We start from the raw sequence: 21,273 nt of genomic DNA on the forward strand, positions 1-21,273 counted from the left end.
CAGAGCCTTGGGCCTAGCCTGTAGGGACCGGCAATTCTCAGGCTCCCCTCAAACCTCGGGGTTTTCAATCCCAACACAGTCCGGGTTCCCATGCCGCTTTTATACAAAAAGCCTTCACCTGATACTAGGAAACACAAGAGAGCCCCAGCTAGCACCGGAAGCGCGGGGAGTTTAACCACAGTCATCTGACCTCCCATTCTGGGCTCTCATTGGGCTTTGGGAACACGTGTCCCTCTGCGAGCATGGCGACCCCGCCCCGGCAGCCCACGGGGGCGGGGACAGGTGCCACGGGGCCACGGTATTGGTCAGCGTCTTCAGGACGCAGCCAATCGGAATCTGCCGACTTCTGGCGCGAAGTGAGCTGGCGCGCAGCGAGCGTGCTGAAGAGGCGGCGCGGGGAGTTTGGACTCTCGTTCCGCCGGCTGGGAGCCTGAGGGAGAGGTGAGTGCGGCGCGAGAACTTAGGCTCGGCCTGCCCCGGGCCCAGCTCGGCTCTCAGGCCCGGCCAGACAGGAAAGCCTCGCCGACTCCCCCGTTACTCGCCCCAGTTCGGCCCACTGAGTTCTGTCGTCTGACGGGCAGCCTGGGTGAAAGCAAGACGTTCCCTGAGGCAAACAGGCCCGGGGCGGAGGCGAGCTGTGCCAGGCAGGGTCGCCCAGGGCGTTGGGGCCGAGCCGGCCTAGCGCCCCTTGTGTTCTCGTTCAGGTGTCCAGTACCTGCCGTGGTTCCTGGCTCAGTAGAAACCGGCTAGGCCCAACCCAGGCCGCCGCCCCTGCCCCGCTGTCCCTCCTGGGGAGGGACCAAAACTGCACTGTTCTATGGTCTTGCACAGTCACGAGGCGGGCTCCTGTGGGCTCCGTGCTTGGCACCCGTCGTCTTACATTGTAACTTCCCAATAACCCCGCAAAGGGAAGTAGCGAGGGACACAGACTGCGGCAGATGCCCGCGCTGGCGTCCCCGTTCTTTACGTTTCAGCTCTGTCACTCCGCGGTCATTTCAATTCAGTGCCTTGGTTTCTTTCTGTCAGGTGGGGGAAATGACCTGTTCTCCATCCCGGGCGTTTTGTCAGGATGAAACGACTTAGTATATGCAATAAATGCTTCCAAGTGTACTTGGTTGGTACGTAGTAAGGGCTCTATTGTTACCCAAAGAAGTAGGTCCAGTTGTCCTCGTTTTAGACACGGAGAATCTGAAGCACAAAGAGCTTGTCGGTGCTGGAAGGGCTTTTGGTGATTAAGTGCTAGAGGCAGGATTTGAATTAAGAGCTGCCTTCAAACCATCTTCCTAAACATCAGGCTTTCCCCCATACCCCTCACCTGCCTTTAGGTTACTCATAACTTGAGCCACCTAAACTCCTGAGATGGAGCAAAGGCCTGACAGTTCCTGGTGCCACCAATGTACATGGCACTCCTGTGCCTGTGTCAAGACTAGAGCAGTCATGGGAGAGACTGAGTGAGATCAGAAATTGATAAGGAGGAGGCAGGGTATTCTGTGTCGGGAATAGTAACTAGAAGTTAATTGAACCTACCTTTTGTTAGTTGGGCAGCTGTCAAAGTAGCGAATAGTCAACTGGGAGGAGAAATTTCTGCAGAGGTAGCTGTGGCCTTCATTTTACTGATGAAGAAACCCAGAGTTAAAAAATTGGGAAAGACCATAGTGTTAGATGTGTCGTAAAAGAACAATATGCATGGAAATTACACACATCTACTTTAGAATAGTCGATATGATGTACGAGAAGGGAGGGAAAGGTAAGGGGAATGAGTGGGATTTTAAATATATTTGAAATTTTTATTCTTGAAAAGAGAAACAGGACAGAACTTCTTAAATTTGGTTGGTGGGTACATAGGTATTCTATTTTCTGTATGTTGGAGATAGTTAACATTAAAAGCAACGTAACGTAAAATAAATGTATATATTAAATATAATGTTGACATTAAATATATTAAACATATTTATTTTAGTGCATGCATATTCTTTGTATTTTTAAAATATGTTTCTCTTAAGGGAAGAAAGGATAGAGCAAAGAGGTCCAAAGTAATTGCAAAATACTTTTGGGAACCAATGCTGAAAGCCCGTGTAGGTCTCCATTGCCAGGTACAAATCATTGCACAAGTCTATTGCACAAATAGTGCATAGATTACCCTTCTTTACAACCCGCACCCTGATTGGAAAGTTCTACTTGTTTCAAGCTTGACTTTTGTTTTTCTAAACATAATAAGTTTAATTGCTTTATACTGTTATGCCTGATACTGTTTACTTCTATTAGAACTAGTTCTCATTCTTGATTTCTTGTGTGCTTGGCTATTTTTGTCTGTGTTTTGTACACACTGTCTTGAAAAATGATTTGTGGGAATTATTTAAGGCCTAAGATAAAGGTGTATTCCTCCAGAGATGTTTTTCATGTGCTTCTGCAGGTGTCTCGGAATTGGAATCACTTTAATCTAAATTTGTGAATTGAGTTTTTTTAATTTTGCAGGTATAAAAATTGGGTTGAAAAGATTCTTGAGCTTGTGGTTTAAGGGCCTGTCCCACTCCACCCCTCAGCAATTGGTAACTTTACTTATAGACAAACACTGGGGAACAAAATAGGTTTAAATTTTGATTTACCTTTTCCCAAATGACATAGCCCTTTGGGGTGCTGATTTCATAGGGGAGAATACTTCCCACCTTGGGTGGACCCTAACTTGATTCAGAACATCTTTTCCTCCAAGGCTTTAAAAACTGATGTTCAAATTCTCAGGATTAGACAGCTACCTTCAGGAGAAAAGCAACCTCAGTGTTCTCTTACCTTTCTGGGTTCCCACTTTGATTTCGATTTTGGCCTGATAATTTTTTAAGCCAGTCTGAGATTTGATGTACTTAATACTTTCTTATTTTATCCAGCAATAATCTACAGCAACTGTCAACAAACCTTTTCTGTGAAGGGCCAGATAGTAAATATTTTAGGCTTTACAGACCACACATTCTCTGTTATAACTAACTATGGTACTAAAGCAGCCACAGGTAATATGTAAACAAATGGGTACGGTTGTGTTTTAGTAAAACTTGATTTATGAAAACAGGCTGCTGGCCACATTTGGCCCATGATTTGGCCCATGAGTCATAGTTTGCCACTTCCTGATCTAGAGTATATGGCTTATTGATTATCCCAGGAACATTTGTTAAATATTGATTCTTTTCCCTACTTTGTTTTTTTCTGTACTTACAGGTTAAACATGTTTTGGAGACTAAGTTTTTCATTTTTAAAGATGAGTACCATACCATTTAAATTATTGTTATATTTAATATGATTATAATACTTGTAATGCTAATTGCCACTGCAGTGTTATTTAGTGTTCTTGTGCTTTAGTCAAATGAATTTAAGGAGCATTTTTGTTGAGTTTTGTAAAATATTCTTGTGGTATTCCAACTGGAATTTTGTTAAACTCATAAATTAATTTACGAAGAACTGTTGTCTTTATAATATTTAAATCTTCCATTTAAGAACATGAACTATTTCTCTATTCAAATCTTTTTTTTATTTCTCCCAGTAATATTTGGTCATTTTCTTTATATTGGGAAGATGTATGTCTTTGTTAGGTTAATTGGTAGTTGTTTAATATTTTTCATTGCTATTGTTAATTGAATGCCTTTTTAAAATTGTATTTTCTAGTTAGTTATTATTACCACATGAGAAGGCGTTTGACTTTTGTGAATTTATACTTTTATTTAAATACTTCACTGAAGTTTTAATTATCTATTGTTGACTGATTTTCTTTGGATCCTGTTGGTATATAATCAAATTGTCTACATATAATGATATTCACATTTCTTCTTTTCTAGTATTTTCCTTTTTGAATATTTTTGCACTGGCAAGAACGTTCAGTATGAGAGTGAAAATAAAAGAACAGCCTTGTTTTTGCCCATATTTTTAATGGATTCACCCTATTGTAAAATATAAAATATTATATTGGGTCTTGATTTTAAATACTGGTAATTCTGTGTTTTAATGCACCTATTAGAAATGGTTTGAATTTTATCAAATGCCTTTTCAAAAATGTACTGATTATACATACTGTGTGATTCCATATATACAAATCAAGAAGTTCAAGAATAAACAAAACTAATCTGTGGTGATAAAGTCAGATAGTGATTACATCTGGTGGTTACATCTGGGGTGTATTACATCTGGGGTGTATTAACTGGGAAAGGGTACAAGAAAGCATACTGAGGTGCTAGAAATGTTCCATACCTTGATTTGAATATTGTTTACACAGAGTATCGGTAGGTAAAACCGAGCCATGCACTTAAGATCATTGTACTTTACAGCTTGTAAGTTTTACCCCAATAGAAATGTATTTTTAAAATTTATTGATCTCATCATATTGATTTTTGTTACTTAAACTGTTAAGATAATATGTCGTGTTAGTGGTTTCACTTAAAGTTAAATCAGCTTTACGTTTCTGGGGTAAGCCATGGTTGATCACAATTGTAATCCTTTGGAGACATCCTTTCTATATTCTTTAACATTGTTTTTTATTCTTTCACTTAATAAATGTTAAGTGCTAGGTGCTTAGAGATGCTATGGGTTATAAAACCCATAATGGCTCATTTCGCATTGTGCTTACAATCTAGTAAAAGAAATACCAATCAAATAATTACGAAAGTGAATGTTGAATTGCAACTATGGTAAGAACTGCAATTGACAGATATTTGTTATTATAAGGCTGTATTATAGGGAAATTTTTCTTTATCAAATACATACATTACCTACTATGTGACAGATACTATTCTGAGCAATTCACAAATATTATTTCATTCAAATTCACATACCAAGCATAAGAGGTGGGTAGGCATTGTATAGATGAGGAAACTGAGGTACAAAGAGGTTAATTGTTAACGTCCAAGGGCACTTAGCTAATGAGCGGCAGAGCCAAGATACAAACCCATGTACTTTGGCTCAGAGCCCCATGCTCTTAACCACTCTTTTGTGACTACCTACAGATGGAGTTTTTCTTAAGAAAGTAATGGTTAGATTGACATATGAAGGATGAGTAGAAACAAACTGTCAAGAGGATCTGAAAGAAGCCTTGTGTTTGAAGAAGGCGCATGTAGTCAACCGTGTGATATACTAAAGAGGTCAAGAAAGAGAAGGATTGAAAAAGGCTACTGGATTAAGTAACATGGGGATCATTAGTAACCCTCTTAAAGGTTTTAGCATTGCGATCAGGGTAGAAGACAGATTTGTGTGCCAGTGTGGCAGAATGGAGGGTGAAGATAAGAAATTTGGCTCTGCAGGGTGGAAGAGACAACAGTACCTATAAGTAATGTAAATGTCATGCTTTGGGGTTTTTTCCCCCCCAAAGGGAGAGGCTCTCACATGTTTGAAAACTAAAGGGAAGCTAGTTGATAAGGAGGGACTGTTGATTATACAAGAAAGAAATATTAGTAATAGAGTAAGGCTTTTGAGAAGATGGAGGATATGTAGGGATCTAAAGTTTCACGTGGAGAACTGGACCTTGTCAAAGTGGTTAGGGCTGGGTCCACATAAATAGGGAGCATGTATGTTTGGCAGCAAAAAATGGGGGAGTTCTTATGGTAGTTTCTGCTTTCTCTGTAAAGAAAGAAGGAAGTCATACACTGAAAGAGCAGTAACAATTTTGAGCAGGTGATTGTATAAGAGGAGCATAAATTGACCACAGAAATGTAGTTTTTGAGGACAGTGTTGTGGGCCCATTTGAGGTTGATGAACATGAACTTCAGTTTCTTTTTTTGTTTTTATGGTGTTTTAGGATCAGAACCATACTTGTTTCATAGAATGAATTTGGGTGCTTTTTTAAAAAACTGTTCATCTTGGTTTTCTGTTTGTTTCTTGTATCAGTATTGATAATTTATATTTTTGTCAAAAAATCTTTGATTTAAATTTTTAAATCAGCTATCACATGTAATGTTTTTATGTATTTTTCTCTTATGTTCTATTTTTTTTCTTTATATTTTACTTTTTCCTTTAATATTATGTTTTACTATTGTCTACTATCCTTTCCAAAAATGACCTCTTGATATTATCAGTTCCCTTAATTTTTCTTTATTGGCTTTCCTGCCATTAAAATTTTTTTCTTTGAATTGTTATTCTGTGCTTTTTCTAAGATCTTAACATATATGTAATTAGTTCATTGCTTTCTTCTCCTTTGATCATATTCAAATAAAGCAGACTCTTACCAAAGGTTGTGGATTCCTGGTGGGACTCAGAACCCCTTGAAACTGATTACACAATTGTGTTCATTTTTCTGCACAGAGGGTCCGTCTCTTTCATCAGATTGTTATCAGAACCTAACCCAAAATGCTAAGAACCACTGCCACTAACAGTTCAATGTGTAGTGTTTAATTATCACTCTTTAAAAATAATATCATTTTATAATGTTGGGATTATTTTCTTTGCTCCATTTGTTTTATTGACCATATTTTAAGCTTTCTAAATTTTGTTTATATTTTTCTTACAAATTTGTTTTTTATTAACTTGTGTCTCTAGTTTGAAATGGTGTAAAATCTCTACTTTTTTGTATCTTACCAGAAAAATTATAGTTTTCTTTAAGACAGTTTTTTGATTTCTCATCAACATTTTTTAAAGAGACTGTATTTGGTAATCTTATTTTATCCCTGCCAAATACCTATTAGTTCCGGAATCATAGCAGGCTAATTTTAGAAGGAAACATAGAAATTCTCTAACCCAACCTTCTTATTTTAGAAATGAGGACACTAGAGAGAGTCAATGAATTCCTCAAAGCCACATAGTGAATTTGTGGCAGAATTGATCGAAGAACCTGGGTTCTTAGTACATTTATCATTTGTGTAGGTCTTTTCTTTTTATAGTAAAGTGGTACTGATCTTAACAATTCTGCTTCTTTGTGTTATTTCTCCTTGCATTTTTAATAGTTTTAGCTTTATGCATTTTCTTGCTCTGTTGTTTGGGTTATGTAAATTAAATGTAGTTTGTGCTTTTTATCATTCTACAGTGACTTTTTTTATTTATTCCCATTAGTTTGAATTCTACTTTGATATAATGCGTAGGTCCTTTTATATCTCTTATCCATTGTTTTCTTTAATTTTACCTATTAAACATAATTGAAAGATAATAGAAGTCTAAAAGACGGAGCATTACTTTAAATACATTTCTTAAAAAGAGAGATAATTAAAACCTCTGTGATAAAAACAGCAATATGAAAGATCCTCGGAAAAATGGACCTGGAGACCACTTGATACCCAATAATTAATAAATTTCCATTTATTATGGGAAATAATGGGATTACAGATTTTGATAACTCTATTTTTCTTAAGTAAGCCACACACAGAAGATAAATGATACATGACGATAAAGGAATAGAGTAGATAACATTTATGAAATCCCAGGTAAAAGTCTCCCTTTGTCTAGAAATTGTGTTTGCTAGGTGTTTAATTTGACTAGAGAAGAAAGGGAATTGCTTGCCTCTAGTGCACAGTTGAGGTTCCTAAAATTATGATTGGCTCGTACCTCAGGCTCACCTCTTGCCCCAGGGGAGGTAGCTCCTCCCCTTTGAACAGTAACCTGGTAGGGCTCACAGAGCTTAGCTGTGTTTTTTCAGTAATCACCCCCTAAAACCTCCAAAATGGGAGGTGCCTTTGGACATAAAGGGATTGTGGTCTTAAAATATTCTTCAATTAAAAAAAAAAATCAGGCTCCTGAGGGGAAATGGCTGATTCTAAGTCTGGGGCAAAAAATGCACAAGATAAGCCTGGGATATCTTTTCATTCCAAATAATAAGGAAATTCAAAGACTACTAAGATTATGTCAAAAGTACTGAAGAACCAACCTGAAAAGGCTTCCACTGGCCAAACAAGAAATAATTTGAGAATCAGTAAGGATGATAGCTGTATTGGAGTGAAACATACCTAATATGTTTTATCCGTGAGTTTATAATGATACTAAAAAAAATTGACCACCACTGGAGGTTGTTAGAGAATGAAGGGAGAGAATTTCACATTAATCCTGTCTTTCCTATGTGAACTGTTCTATTGGGAAACAAAAAAGTAGATCAGAGGAGGTTTCTCTTGACAAAAATATTTCAACTAATCAATGAAAAAGGAAAGACAGAATTAAAATATCACCATTTGGCATATTCCAGAATGACAAAGTGAGGACCTTAAGATGTGTGTAGATGAAACAATATTGGATGAGTTATAATTGTTGACTCCCGGTGGTAGGTATGTAGGAGCTCATTATACCCTTCTGTCTACTTTTTAATGTTAATTTTGGTAAGTTTATTAAGACATAATCCACATGTTAATGTGAATTATTCAGTGTTTATTAATTAGTTGTTTTACCTAAAGCATTTTAAAGAGGAGGAAAAGACAGAAATAATTCCTTCTTCTGGAGAAGGTGGAACAAAATAAAATCTATATTGTAATCATCATCAAGTTCAACATATGGAGCTTTCGCAATTGAATATAATTCGGTTTCTTCCAAGTTTTTCTTCTTTTCACTATTATCTAAAGAGCTGATAAGCATAGGTGATTTTAATAGTTAGTAGTGAGTGGAATAGATTTATGTAAAACTTCATATTTCTACAAATACCTAATGTTGTTAACCCTTCCTCCTAAGATATATTATAAAAGTAGATCTCTGTGAAAGATAGAATGGGAAAGGGGTTAGAACTAGTAGCTAAAATGAGACTGTTCTACTATCCATCGATTTTTGGCTATTTCATCTTCCTTTACCCCAGTAACTTTAAGGTGGCTTGAGCTGTTCGTTATCCCAGCAGTTGTTCAGCAGTATCACAGTTTGTTCCATAGGGGTAAATACGCTTGGTAAAAGTATTCTTTCAGGTTGAAACCAGATCATTATGAAGCCCCGTATCTTGCTGGTGAACCATTGCTCTCATTGGTGATGCTCTTCCTTCTTTTCCCGATTGTCCCCTTGGGCAGAGAATTCAGTTATTCATTTGATTTTGGGTTTTCAGTAAGCTTTGATCATTTTCTCCCACTTCACTCCCTGTCCAGTTTCTATTTATTCTTCAGGCCCAGGCCAGGTCCCGTTTGTTTGCAAGCCCTTTTCCTAATAATCCCTTCCCTACTGTCTTTTGTGCTTATTTTAGCATTGGGGGAAAACCAGGTCATTTTGCTATTCAAGTGAGACTTCAGTTAAAGATTATATATTTCAAATGTCACCAGTTGTAAATGTCAAAACAATTTATTGACCAAAAAAAAAAAGCCTCGTTACTTTGGGCACGGTTGGAACCGTGTCCCCCCTTCTCCCCACCAAAAGAAAATACTGTGGTTAATGCAAAGTACGTAACTCCACTAATAGTTTTTTCCCTCACTTTGTAGGATCATGGCTGCTCTTCCTCAAAATAATCTACAGGAGCAACTGGAACGTCATTCAGCCAGAAAAGTTAATAATAAATTAAGTCTTTCAAAACCAAAATCTTCGTAAGTATTTTGGTTGGTTTGTTGTCACACAGCACTAACACAGTATCATACAAATGAGATAGATATCTGTCCTCCCAACCCTTTCATTGTACAGATGAGCAAATAAAGCTGAGAGGTCAATGATTTTCCCAGTTTGCAAATTAACAGGAGAACATACGTTAGCGGCACCAGGTAATAAATTGTTCAGTGCTTTTGTACAGTTCCTGGCACATCAGACTATGGAAATGTTTGTTGAATGAATGAATAACGAATCTTCTAGCAAATTTGGGCAAATAGGTATTTTTAATATTTTAATGTAATTTTATGCCCTTTCCAAAAATAGTTTATAAGGAAAACTATAGCTCTCTGGTTCTGCTCTTCCCTCCAAGCTTTACTCCAAAAGCCTAATATCTAATGATAATTTGTATTCTTTATTGTGTCCTTACCAGATTCTAGACAATATTCTGGGTACTTAATTTTTTTTTTTTTTAAACTTTTATTTATTTTAAGTGTGTTTTTCCAGGACCCATCAGCCCCAAGTCAAGTAGTTGTTTCAATCTAGTTGTGGAGGGTGCAGCTCACAGTGGCTCATGTGGGGATCGAACCAGCAACCTTGTTGTTAAGAGCACCGGGCTCTAACCAGCTGAGCTAACCGGCCACCCCTGGGTGCTTGATTTTTAAAGTCACCATAGACCTTCATGTCACTCAGACCAGATATGTACAAAATTCTTTTACTTGTCCTTCAGATCTCAGCGTAGCTAGCAGTTTTTAACTCTTTTCCCCATAAAACTTTTGTCAGAGTAGCAACAAGTGGCCGCATTTGAGTCTCTTTTCTTTTTTACTTATGATGTCCTCTCCCTTTGGAGATGCTATTAATTAAATTTAAGGACTACCAGCCTGAGAAATAAAGTATCCTGGATACTCTCAAAACTGAATAATCAGCCCCTAAATAGGAAGGATCAGAGCACACCAAGTATAATTTAAGTTACCTTATAAATTTTAAAGTCAGAGAGGGAGATAGAGTCTTTGCTCGTTTATGATACAATGAAGATAAGTTATTTAAATTATTAAAAAGTTTTATAGAGTTGGTGGGTTTCTTAAAATTTATCTAATTCAGGTTTTCGATTATTTTTCAGAGGTTTCACTTTTAAAAAGAAAATATCTTCAGCCAGCGATGTATCAGTGACTAGTGTGTCAGTTGCAAAAACACCTGTGTTAAGTGATAAAGATGTTAATGTTACTGAGGTTTTTTCCTTCAGTGAAACTTTATCCCAAAGCACAGATCAGAAGACAAGCATCAGTGACGTTAAAAATGCTACAGCAGGACAGCAAACCAAGAGAGTTCGTTCAAAACCATTATTGCCCGATTTGGTGCAGGTTCCGCAAGAAGTTTTACCTCCTACCCAGAACACACCAATTATAAAGGAATGCCGTGATTCTACTTTCAAGAAATTAGAATTTAGTTCTTCCTCGGATTCTTTTATTACCATCAACGATGTGGATGACATGGATGACTTTGAGACTTCTGGAAGTTCAAAAGCATTTGTGACGCCACTCACCAATCACTTCGTACGAGTAAGCACTGCTCAGAAATCGGAAAAGTCGAAGAGAAACTTTTTTAAAGCACAGCTTCGTAAAGCAAACACAGTAAAGGCTGATTTGACTCCTTCCTCCTCTGAAGGCAAGCAAGCATGTTTAACTAAGGAACCGAAGGACGACTCTGAGTGGTTAAGTAGCGATGTGATTTGCATTGATGACGGCCCCGATTCCAAAGAGCTTATAAACAAAGATACTCAGGATAGTCTCTCTGTAAAAACTCATTTGGGAGAGGAAAGAGGTGAAAAATTGTTATTTTACCTTCATTTCAATATGTTGATTGTATTCGTTCATTCAAAGCTAGGGATTGGGAACAGTGGCAAATATGATAAAGCTTTTTGTCCTTAGGATTTATAGAGGTGCTTATTGAGCAGTCTGTTGGCCCCATTCTCGAGGCAGAACATACTGATAAAAATTTTATTCTGCTAACATAATTTTTGTATTAACATCAAGGACAGCTCTGTAATTATACATATGAAGAAAATAAGGTCCATCGAGATTAAAATGGCTTATTAATAGTCTTCTGGCTGGTTTGTGATAGAATTAGGAAGTGAAACTAAACTAAGCCTCTCTATCAATTCCTTTATGGCTTGCTGTCATGTAGTATTGTTGTATAACATGATGTAAGCATGCTGTTAAAGTATTAGAAATCGCATTCAAATTATTTGCTATTTAGGTCTCATAGTTATTTATAGCTTGAGATTAGCCATACGTGAAGTACCTACTTTATGAAATAGTTGTAAATATGAGACTAAAATTTTAAAACACCTGAATCCCATGAAGGTTACTTTAGGGTGAGAGAGGACTGAAAAGTGATTGATAATAACCAATAGTATAGTCTAATCAAATGTGTTACTATTTATGAAGAGATAATTCGGTAAAAGTTAAACCAGAGAGCAAAAATTTGGCATTGTGTTCCTCCTCATAGTCAGGAGAGAGACACTGAATCTAGTAGAGTCAATCACTAGGAAGCCTTTGTGGCAAAGTAGAAATAGTTTATCTGTACAGACAACAGTTGTACAATGAACAAACTTATTTGTTGCATTTTAAATATGAGTAAAAAATAGAACAACAAAAGTGCTGATACTGAGCATGGGCTTCGTACTATATAACTGGAGACAACCATGAAAATCCAGAAGCAAATCTTCAGCCTCAATCTGGTATTCATTGGACTTACTCCAGTTGACTTAATAATTTATGAAAAAACAAGTCAACATTAATGCGTGAAAGGAGAGTGGTCACAGAGTGGTGTTATTGTTTATGACTCGCCTGAAGGACTCACTTTTCAGTGCTCATACCCTGTTCTTTCTGTCTTGTTAATTATTAAAAATAACCTATGTTTATCAATTCTTTAGATAATAGTGAAAAGGAGAAAAGCTGGGAAGAAACAGAATTACGTTCAGTTGAGGAATTTCCATGTGTTGAGCTTGATGAAGATGATTACGATATAGATTTTGTTCCACCTTCTCCAGAAGAAGGAACGACTTCTGCCTCTTCTTCCTCTTTGAAATGCTTGAGGTAAGATAGCTAATTAATTAGTAAGCATCATTGTTTGTTTTGGGATATCTGAAATAATTTAAGTTAGTTATATAATATCGTTTCTATATAAATTTCATACTTCTGAAATGTATTTTATATCCAAATGAAAGCTTCAAAAAATCCGCATTGATACGTTTTTAGTTCCAGCTTTCGAATACTACCAAAATCCCTATATTTTATGTCGTTGATTTTGACGTGGGGACTATATTTCTAAAAATACTATATTTTCAAACTCCTGGGCCTGAAATGACACAAAGCTAACTCCTTATTTGGAAAGTGACTTAGTAAGTGATGTGTCCCCCCTGCCTTTTTTTAATCCTGCAGGATAGAATTGGCCATTGTATTTGTCATTCACTGAATTTTAGTGAATTAGTGACATGATGGTGGTTAATTGGGAGTGTTATGGGAAGAATACATAGTCCACACAGCTCAAGAGCCTAAGTCACTGTTACCTCCATTCTCACCCCCCATCGCAGTCACAGGCCAGTTGAGTGGTAGAGTATATACTACGCTATTAGCTAATATTTTGATGAGAAGTAGATCTCTAAGGTATGATATCACCTTAATTAGTGAAGGAAGGCAGGAAAAGGGTGTTTGTGTGCATAACCCGGTTTCTCTGGGTTTGTGTTTTAACAGGTGTGTTGGGATGTTTGAAGAGGAAGGAAAGGTTGAAGCATGATTGCTATTTGATGTCAAAACTAAAACACTGTAACATCACCCCTCTCTCCCTCTCCTTTCCAATAGAAATTCAGCCAGAATTGTACAAAGTAAACAACTGAGCTAGAGTTCATATAGAGTCTAGATTCTAAATCATCATCCTCATTTAGCAGGTGAAGCAGCTGAGGCCCAGGAAAAGCAGCATGGGATGGCCCAGGATGATAAACTTAATGGCAAATGGCCGGAGATCCAGTGTAGTGCTATTTCCTGGCTTTTTTCATTGTTTATTTAAAAAGTGTGTATTGCACAAATAACACTGTAACCACTTTAACAGCACACTTACTTGTAGTCTCAAAATTCGGACAAACCAAATGTTTTCTTTATCCATGTTTGTTTTTGATCCTTCTCTACATGTGTATGATTTTTGCATTGCTATAATCAACATGCAACAATAATTTTGTATTCAGCTTCTTTTCTCTTAATATTATTTTTAAATCATTTTCCATATTGCTCTATAGTCTTCATTTTTATTCCTCTTAATGGTTGCATAAAATGTGAGTTGTCATACTATGACTTTACCTAGATCTTCAGCACTTGAAATGTTTATTTCCAAGGTAGATTCTCTCTATGTATTTTCCATTGCAATCTTGTATATATATGTGTATATATATATATATATATATATATATATATATATATATGTATTATAAAACAAATGGAATTTTCACAAATTAAATTTTATCTTTTATTTTAAAATGCTCATTGTGACTTCTGAATTAATTTCAGAAGTGTAATGGTCAGTGTAATATGTAATAGAAAATAGAAACATGTTTTTGTATCTCTCTGTGTTCTTAAACCTCTTTAGCTGGCGCTTAAAAGCCTTATCTTCAGGCCCAAAATTACCTTTCAGCTTTATCTCCAGTTATGCCCTTACAATAATCCTAAGCTCCAAGGAGCCTAATGAAACAAACTAGAAAACAATGCTGAAAATGTAAGGCTCTTTCTTTATGTATTATCATTTTATAAAACATACTTATTCATCGCTGATTTAGTAGAAGATTGCATTCCAAAATCTTGCTTTAGAAAAGTACAGTTGATTCCTGGATATCAAGTGAATAGATTTGTGTTTTTTATCCCTTCTTCATAGTCTGTTACTTCTCATACCCATCTTTCAAGATTTCCTCCAATCATACTCCCTTGGCAACGTCTTCTCAAGTTCCAGAAAGTGATATCTTTCTTTGGATTTCCATACTACATTTTCTTTAACAATTAGTACTAATATATTTTGTTACTATTAAAGTATTTTTTATATGCAGTCAGACCGATGATGTCTACAGGTGTTATAGCATGGGTGCCGCAAAAATGTATACAAATGAACACTTTTGTCAGTGTTGCTCAAGCAGTAGTTCGCCATAATCAGACGTGTCTGGACGCTGATGGGAACCACTCTGAGCACCTCTGGTAATTGCAGAAGTCAAACGTGACTTGTGTTCATCTTCTGTGGTCGGTATATATTGAGTATTAACAATTTTAATACAGTTTTCCTTAAAATGTGTATACATTTTTTTGGCACCCTCTGTATTTTTGTATGAATATACTCGTTGGTATAAAAGTAGTCTGGATAAATGCTTTAGAATCTCAGAAGACAGAGATGTTGACAACCTGCTGGAGAAATCAGAAAAGTAACACTTGGGCTGGGCCTAAAAGAACAAGTGTGGTTTGGGCAAGAAGAGATTGAAATGGTGGGTTTTCCAAGCTGAGAGAAGAGCAGAGGCAGAATTTCTAAAGTAAACAACACAGGGCTCATGTGAAGAATGTAAGGGATGCAATGTGATCGGAGCCTGAGATTACTGAAAGGGCAGAATTGGAGAGAAAGTTGAAAAGGTCGCTTGGGTCACAAGATGAAGGACTTTGAGGGCCAACTAAAGAGGTTTTAGAATAGAGCAGATATGAAAACATGTTTTTCTTTTCGGTTATATATCATCTGACCAGTTGTGGAGAAATATTAGAGGAAAAATTATGCATTTGATCTAGTCTATACTTTGATTGGTTATATATTTTTTTAATTTGTAGTATGTTGAAGGACTTTGACACCTGTGACAGGAAGAAGGATGATCTCAGTACATCAGAGGACTTGTCAAAACCTGAGAAAATGCTTACTCAGCAGTCTAACCGAGAAACCAGCGCAGACTGCAACGGTACAAAACATATTTTACTCATGCCACATATTTTAACTGTGTACTTTTAAAAAGAAAGTAAGATTGTATTTTTACCTACGACTATAGTTTACGATGTCAAATTTATAGTTTTTTTTGCTCTAATGTCAAGTCATCCTTATTCATTGATTAGCCAGCATTTGCTTGAACAACTTGTAAACTCATTCTCGTAAGGTAATTCATTCTCTACTTTAAAAACGCTACTTGTTAAAAAATTATTTATTATATTGAACCAAAATTTACCTTCCTATAACTTAATCCTTGTGAGGTAAGTCTAAAGCTCCCAAATGTTGTGGTGTTTTGTTTTTCTAAGACTACATAGTATTAGATCTTTTAACTCTTCTTTATATAATAGGTACTTGTTTCTAGACCTTTCATCTTCTTTGTTCTCCTCATATAGACTGTGGGTTTGGGCCTTAAAGTTTAATACTTGTTTTGTTTGTTGGAGTTTTTCTTAATTCATTTTACATTTTTCTATTAAATATCCAGTATAAATAATCCAATAGTGCTATAAGACTTTGAAAAACAGTGGTCTCCTTTCCTACTCCTAATTTATTTCTTCCCACAGGCTGTTCAAGTCTAGAAATTTGTGTCCTTCTATTTTGGAAATTTTTCTGGTATTTTTATTTTCTTTTTTTTGTTTTCTTTTTTCTCTTTCACTCTTCCTGGAACTTCTATTATTTGGACATTAGGCTTCCATTTAATTATCTTTCTGTTCTCCATCTCTTCCTTCTCTGCTTTCTGAGAGATTTCCTGCATATTATCTTTAACTCTTTTATGGAATTTTTCATTTATATCAAATCAGTTTTCAAGATCTCTTTTTCTTCTCTGCATATTTCTGTAACATTCTATCCTTGTTTGATGAATGTGTACTTATGTAGTGTGTGTGTGTGTGTGTGTGTGCGCGCGCACACACGCATGTGTAGTGGTCTCTGTGTTTCTATTTGCTCGATTTTTTTTGTTGTTGTTTATTAAGTGCCTTGCAATATTAACTCATTTAATCTTCACAATGGCCCTTTAAAGTAGTTTCTGTCGTCTGCATTTTACAAATAAACTGAGATACAGGAGATTAAAGTAATGGTACATGGTCAAAATATTAGACAGCAGCAGAGCTAGGATTTGAACCCAGCAGTCTTGAGGCTCTTGAGTTTACACTGGTAGCCTCTGGACTATTATGTTTCTGCATCATTAAGTTTCACTACTAAAAGGATCGGCTAGGACACGGACAAGAACAGAGTCCTATAGAGTGTCATTTGTGGCCTCCCTCTCAGCTGACATCAGTCCATTCGTCACCACTTCTTGTTCATCTAGTTATAAATCTATTTTCAGACCACGTTTCTTTCCCTTGTCCCTGGGTAAGCAAAAGTCTTGGTCATATGACTTCAGAAGTTCAAGGTCTGCAGTGAATGGATGGGACATTGACTCTAGAGTGATGCAGACCTGAGGTACAAATCTGTCTCCTCCTACTCCTGGCTATGTGGCTATGGCAAATTAGTCAAGCTTCTCTGGACCTCGGTTTCTTCTATAAAACGGAGAATAGTATCACCTTGCTGAGTAGTTGTCAAGATTCCAGTAAAATACACTGTAGGCCTTCAATAAATAGTAGCTATTGTTATCTCCCAGTTTAGTAATCCTTTCAAAGAAGGAAGTACATTAAAATGGCTGGTTTATTTTTATGAACTCGTGCTAACTCTGTAATTGTTTCCTCTCCTCAGAGCTCACAAAGCAGCCATTTGATAACATGTTCTAGAATTTTGCCGTGAATTAACACCAAGATCACCAGCCTGGAGCTTTTGGCAATCAATTGACAATTTTTTTGAAAATTAGAACGTTTGCCTGTCTTCACTCTTCCATCAACTCTACTATTCACCAGCTGTCTCAACTATCATTGAAATCTTGTTTGTGGGTTTCCTTTGTTTTCTGAGGTGTAATCTGTCTGGAAAGGAGACTTGAGATCCTTACCAATGGCTGTATCTCTCTCTCAGCCTGTCTTGGCTTTAATTCCCTTCAGACCATTGTTTATTATCCTCTTTCTATGCCCATTCTTTTTGCAGAGAAAACAGAAGAAAATTAGGAATTCAGCAGTTCTCCTTTTACCATCTCATACCTCACGTCCCTGTTCACATCAGTCACTAGTAAAAGTCCCCATTTTATTTCCAGTTCATTCTCACACAGGTGCTAGTTCCTGCATCGCTCCCTACACACCCTGATCTGGCCTCTCTTCCTCTCTTCCCTGCCCCTTAGACCTTTCACCTAACTGCTTGATCAGCGATTTCCCAGTAGCGTCGTTCTCTTCTGACATTTTCTTCCCCTTATTTGTCTGATTATTTCCCAAGAATACTGTTTCCTCTGCAGATCACCTATACTGCTTTTTTACTCCCGCTTTCCGTTGGCCCTAGGGGTAGAATAGGCATCTTCCTTGCTTCCCTAACCCATTTTTTTTTACTTTCCTTTATCTAAAGTCTTGCCTCCTTTGACATTCTATTTCTTAGTTACATGATTTAAACAACAACAACAAAAATGTGGGGTGGGCGAGCTGGATTCAGATACTCTAATATTGGTATCAGGAATTTCTCTCATACCTGCCTTCTGAACACTCTCCTTTCTTCCATCTTCTCTCCATCTCAATCCTTTTTTATTTTCCTATCGCGGTTTTCTGCTTTCCCTTGTATGAAGTCTTATTTCCAAGCTGTGTTTCCCTTTGTGGTGGCAGAGAAGGCCACCAGCAGCCCATCTAACTTGTTGAAAAGAGAAGCCCACTTTTCCAGCCCGCTGAAAAACTCCTAGACCTGATTCTCATTGAGCTGCCTCACGTCAGATGCCCACTGAGGCAGTGGGATAGGACTGGTCTCCAAAAAGAAAGTCTGGGTGCTATGCTGTTACCACTGAAAGGAATTCTGGGTGCCAGGCAGACCAGAACAACACTGGCGGGGGAGGAGGAAGTCTTGCCGATGCAGCCCTTTACGATATACTTTGTGTGGGCATGGGGTATGAGATTTACACCTGAAGTTAGTGAAAATCCTAGTAAATTGATAAAACTTTTCTATCTTCCAGCGACCTTGATTACCCTAAGAAAAATATTAAGAATTAACATGAAATTAAATGATAACATAGTTACAAGCTCGTGATATAAAATAGAGACAATCTGATTTCAAATTATTTCACGAGGAAATAATAAGGATAGTATATGGTTGTTTATAATGTTTTTGAACTTCAGATTTTGCATGCATGACTTCGAAAATCTTGTCTTTTGTTTTCAAGGAAAAATATTAACAACATGGTTACTTTACAGCTGGACAGATAAGTGTACAGCAGCAGCTTATTCGTGTGATGGAGCACATCTGTAACTTAGTTGATACTATTCCTGATGATGAACTGAAAGCTTTGGATTGTGGGAACGACCTGCTTCAGCAGCGGGACATAAGGTAACTTCATTTTTCTCCTTCTGGAACATATCTGACTGCATTTCCACCACTCTCAGTCGGAAACATACAGGGCAAAATTTCTAGACGTTCTGAGTAAGATAAATTGTCACTATGTTTTTAATTTATTTACTTTTTCAAACTGTTCCTTTAGCATTTGTGTTCAAATTTTTGAGATTGGAAAAAAGAGGATATATTTTGCCACAATTTGGGATGAAAACTAAGGGTATACTTGTGTGGCCTACCACGGTAGACTACTTACACTTAATATGGTGTTCTGTATTCTCTCTTCAGAAAGAAGCTCCTAGCGGAAGCAGATTTTAACCTGCGTGGAGCCAGTGTTCTTGGCTCAGTGTGGAGGTGCAGGCCTCATGCACTTGGTAACCCCACGGAAGATATGGCATCTGTTTCCCTGCCTTATGCGTTTCCGAAGGGTGATTCCTGCCCTACAGGGAATTCTGATATGGAGTTAGGTTTTCCACACAGTCTCACAAATTCCATGTCTACTGGGAAATGTTTAGTGACTGCTACCCTAGGAAAGACAGGATTCACAGCCACCAAGAAGAATCTCTTTGAAGGACCATCATTCAATTCCCCGAAGTCCTTCGTAAGTAGCAACTGGGCTGAAACACCAGGGATAAAAGAAAGAAATGAAAGCTCCTACTTCTCAGGAAATGTTCTCACAAGCACTGCTGTGAAAGATCACAGTAAACATACTGCTGCAGTAGATGATATTGACCATTTCGACATAGATGACATTGACGATGATGAGGAGTGGGAAAGTATAATGCATGATTTAGAAGCCAGCAAACACTCCACAGCTGCCTGTCAGCCTCCTAAGGAAGGTCGGCCAGTTGAATCGGTATCACAAAGAACTTCTACAGTCAAGACAAACCTTCCAATGGCATCTACTGTTCAAAGTAAAAACTTCTCAGAGGCAATTCAGAATTACACTGGTAAGTTTAATATAAATTGAATGCTTATATTTCATATGAAAACAAAACTGTCCAAAATTGGAATTGTCTAAGAAAAACTGTAGGAAGTCATCATTGCCTAAAAACTACATTGTTTCTATGCAAATTTCTGCTGATAGTATGAATTACAAATCACAATTTCAAGCGCAAGTTGCTCTTTTGTCTCTGTAGCAGCTGTAGTTTTATAAAATGTGTAATTATAACCTATTGTACTAAAGCTCTAAAGTCATTACAAATGTGCTTTGCCTTTAAATTAACATTTTTCAGTCCCTAAAACAATAAAGCCCATGAGGGCCAAGTTTTTAATGATTTGGGGGATGGGCAAAAAAGCAAAGCTGAATTTATATGTTAAAAATGTAAGTGTGTGTGTTTTTAGAATTCTGGATTGATGAGAATTGATCAATTTATAAGGTAGAGAAATGTGTTTTACGTCCTCAAATACTAAAATATAGGTCAATCTAAGTAAGATATAAAGTCAAATTTCTTAAACCAATCAAATTATTTCTTTTGGCCTAGAATCCTTTTAATTCATTCAACACATTTATTGAGTGCCTACTATGTGCCATGTTCTGTGCTAGATTCTGATAATATTAATAGATAAATAATGAGGGCTCTTGCCCTCTTGGAGCTCACAGTTTAGTGAGGGAAATTTTTGGAGGAATGAAGTTAGCTACTGTCAATGCTGCAAAGAAAAACCAAAATTAATGTTTAAAACCTTACATCAACCTTGTATAAAAAAAGTGGATTTTTTAACTGAAACAAGTTTAGATGTACAGACTTTTATAAAGTACAGCCCTCCCTGTTTCTGCTATTGATGACTTAATACCAGGGAGGTTATTCTTACAGTTATGCTGTTGACCTTTAAAATCACCATTAATGGATTTATTTTTGTATCATGTTAGAATGTGTCATACTTGATGTACGCAATTATCTCTGAGACAGTTGAGCGCTGGGGTTGCAGTAACTGCCAAAGCTGGTGTGAGCTCCTCTGGTTCTCTGTGCTGAACCAGAGGCGACAGCAAAGATGGAGAGCAGGGGCGACGTGAGAGACATGGTGAAAGAAGAATCAGGAAGTTAAGATGACTCTGAGGTTTCTGACCCAGTGACTGGGAAACTGTGACACCATTAACAGAAACAGGGGAGTCAGGAGACAGGCACATTTGGAAACAAGCTGAGGAGGGCTATTTTAAGACTTGCTGAGCTTACAGTGTTGGTAAGTCATTCAGGTAGAAATGTCTTGCAGACGATTGGAGATACATACAGGACTGGAACTTAGAAGGGGATCAGTCAGGTCTTAAGAAAGAGACCTAGGAGTTCTGTGCACATAGGTGATGCTCCAGATAGGGCTAGGGAAATTCCACAGAAGAACATCTAAAGAGCCCAACCCCAAGTGCCTGAAAGACTCCCAAATTTCAGATGCAGGTGGAGGAAGTGGAACCAAGAAAGGGAA

General features: G+C 37.2%; 1 protein-coding gene across 2 annotated transcripts in view; it reads left to right on the plus strand.

Annotated features, from left to right (window-relative positions):
* The first annotated feature begins 360 nt into the window (after window positions 1-360).
* The window catches only part of BLM (BLM RecQ like helicase), a 63,435-nt gene continuing 42,522 nt past the window's right edge, over window positions 361-21,273 (plus strand). The window contains exons 1-7 of one of the 2 annotated variants that reach the window (XM_033100344.1): window positions 361-441; window positions 9,339-9,440; window positions 10,556-11,256; window positions 12,371-12,533; window positions 15,285-15,409; window positions 18,720-18,852; window positions 19,144-19,805. In XM_033100344.1, the coding sequence (XP_032956235.1) occupies window positions 9,343-9,440; window positions 10,556-11,256; window positions 12,371-12,533; window positions 15,285-15,409; window positions 18,720-18,852; window positions 19,144-19,805 (1,882 nt within the window). In that variant the 5' untranslated portion in view covers window positions 361-441; window positions 9,339-9,342. Of the gene's footprint in view, window positions 442-2,070; window positions 2,094-9,338; window positions 9,441-10,555; window positions 11,257-12,370; window positions 12,534-15,284; window positions 15,410-18,719; window positions 18,853-19,143; window positions 19,806-21,273 lie in introns of those variants that run through there. The other variant, XM_033100345.1, reaches the window with a different exon arrangement.

This window comes from Rhinolophus ferrumequinum, chromosome 28 (genome assembly GCF_004115265.2).
Source record: "Rhinolophus ferrumequinum isolate MPI-CBG mRhiFer1 chromosome 28, mRhiFer1_v1.p, whole genome shotgun sequence".
NCBI classification, from domain to species: Eukaryota; Metazoa; Chordata; class Mammalia; order Chiroptera; family Rhinolophidae; genus Rhinolophus; species Rhinolophus ferrumequinum.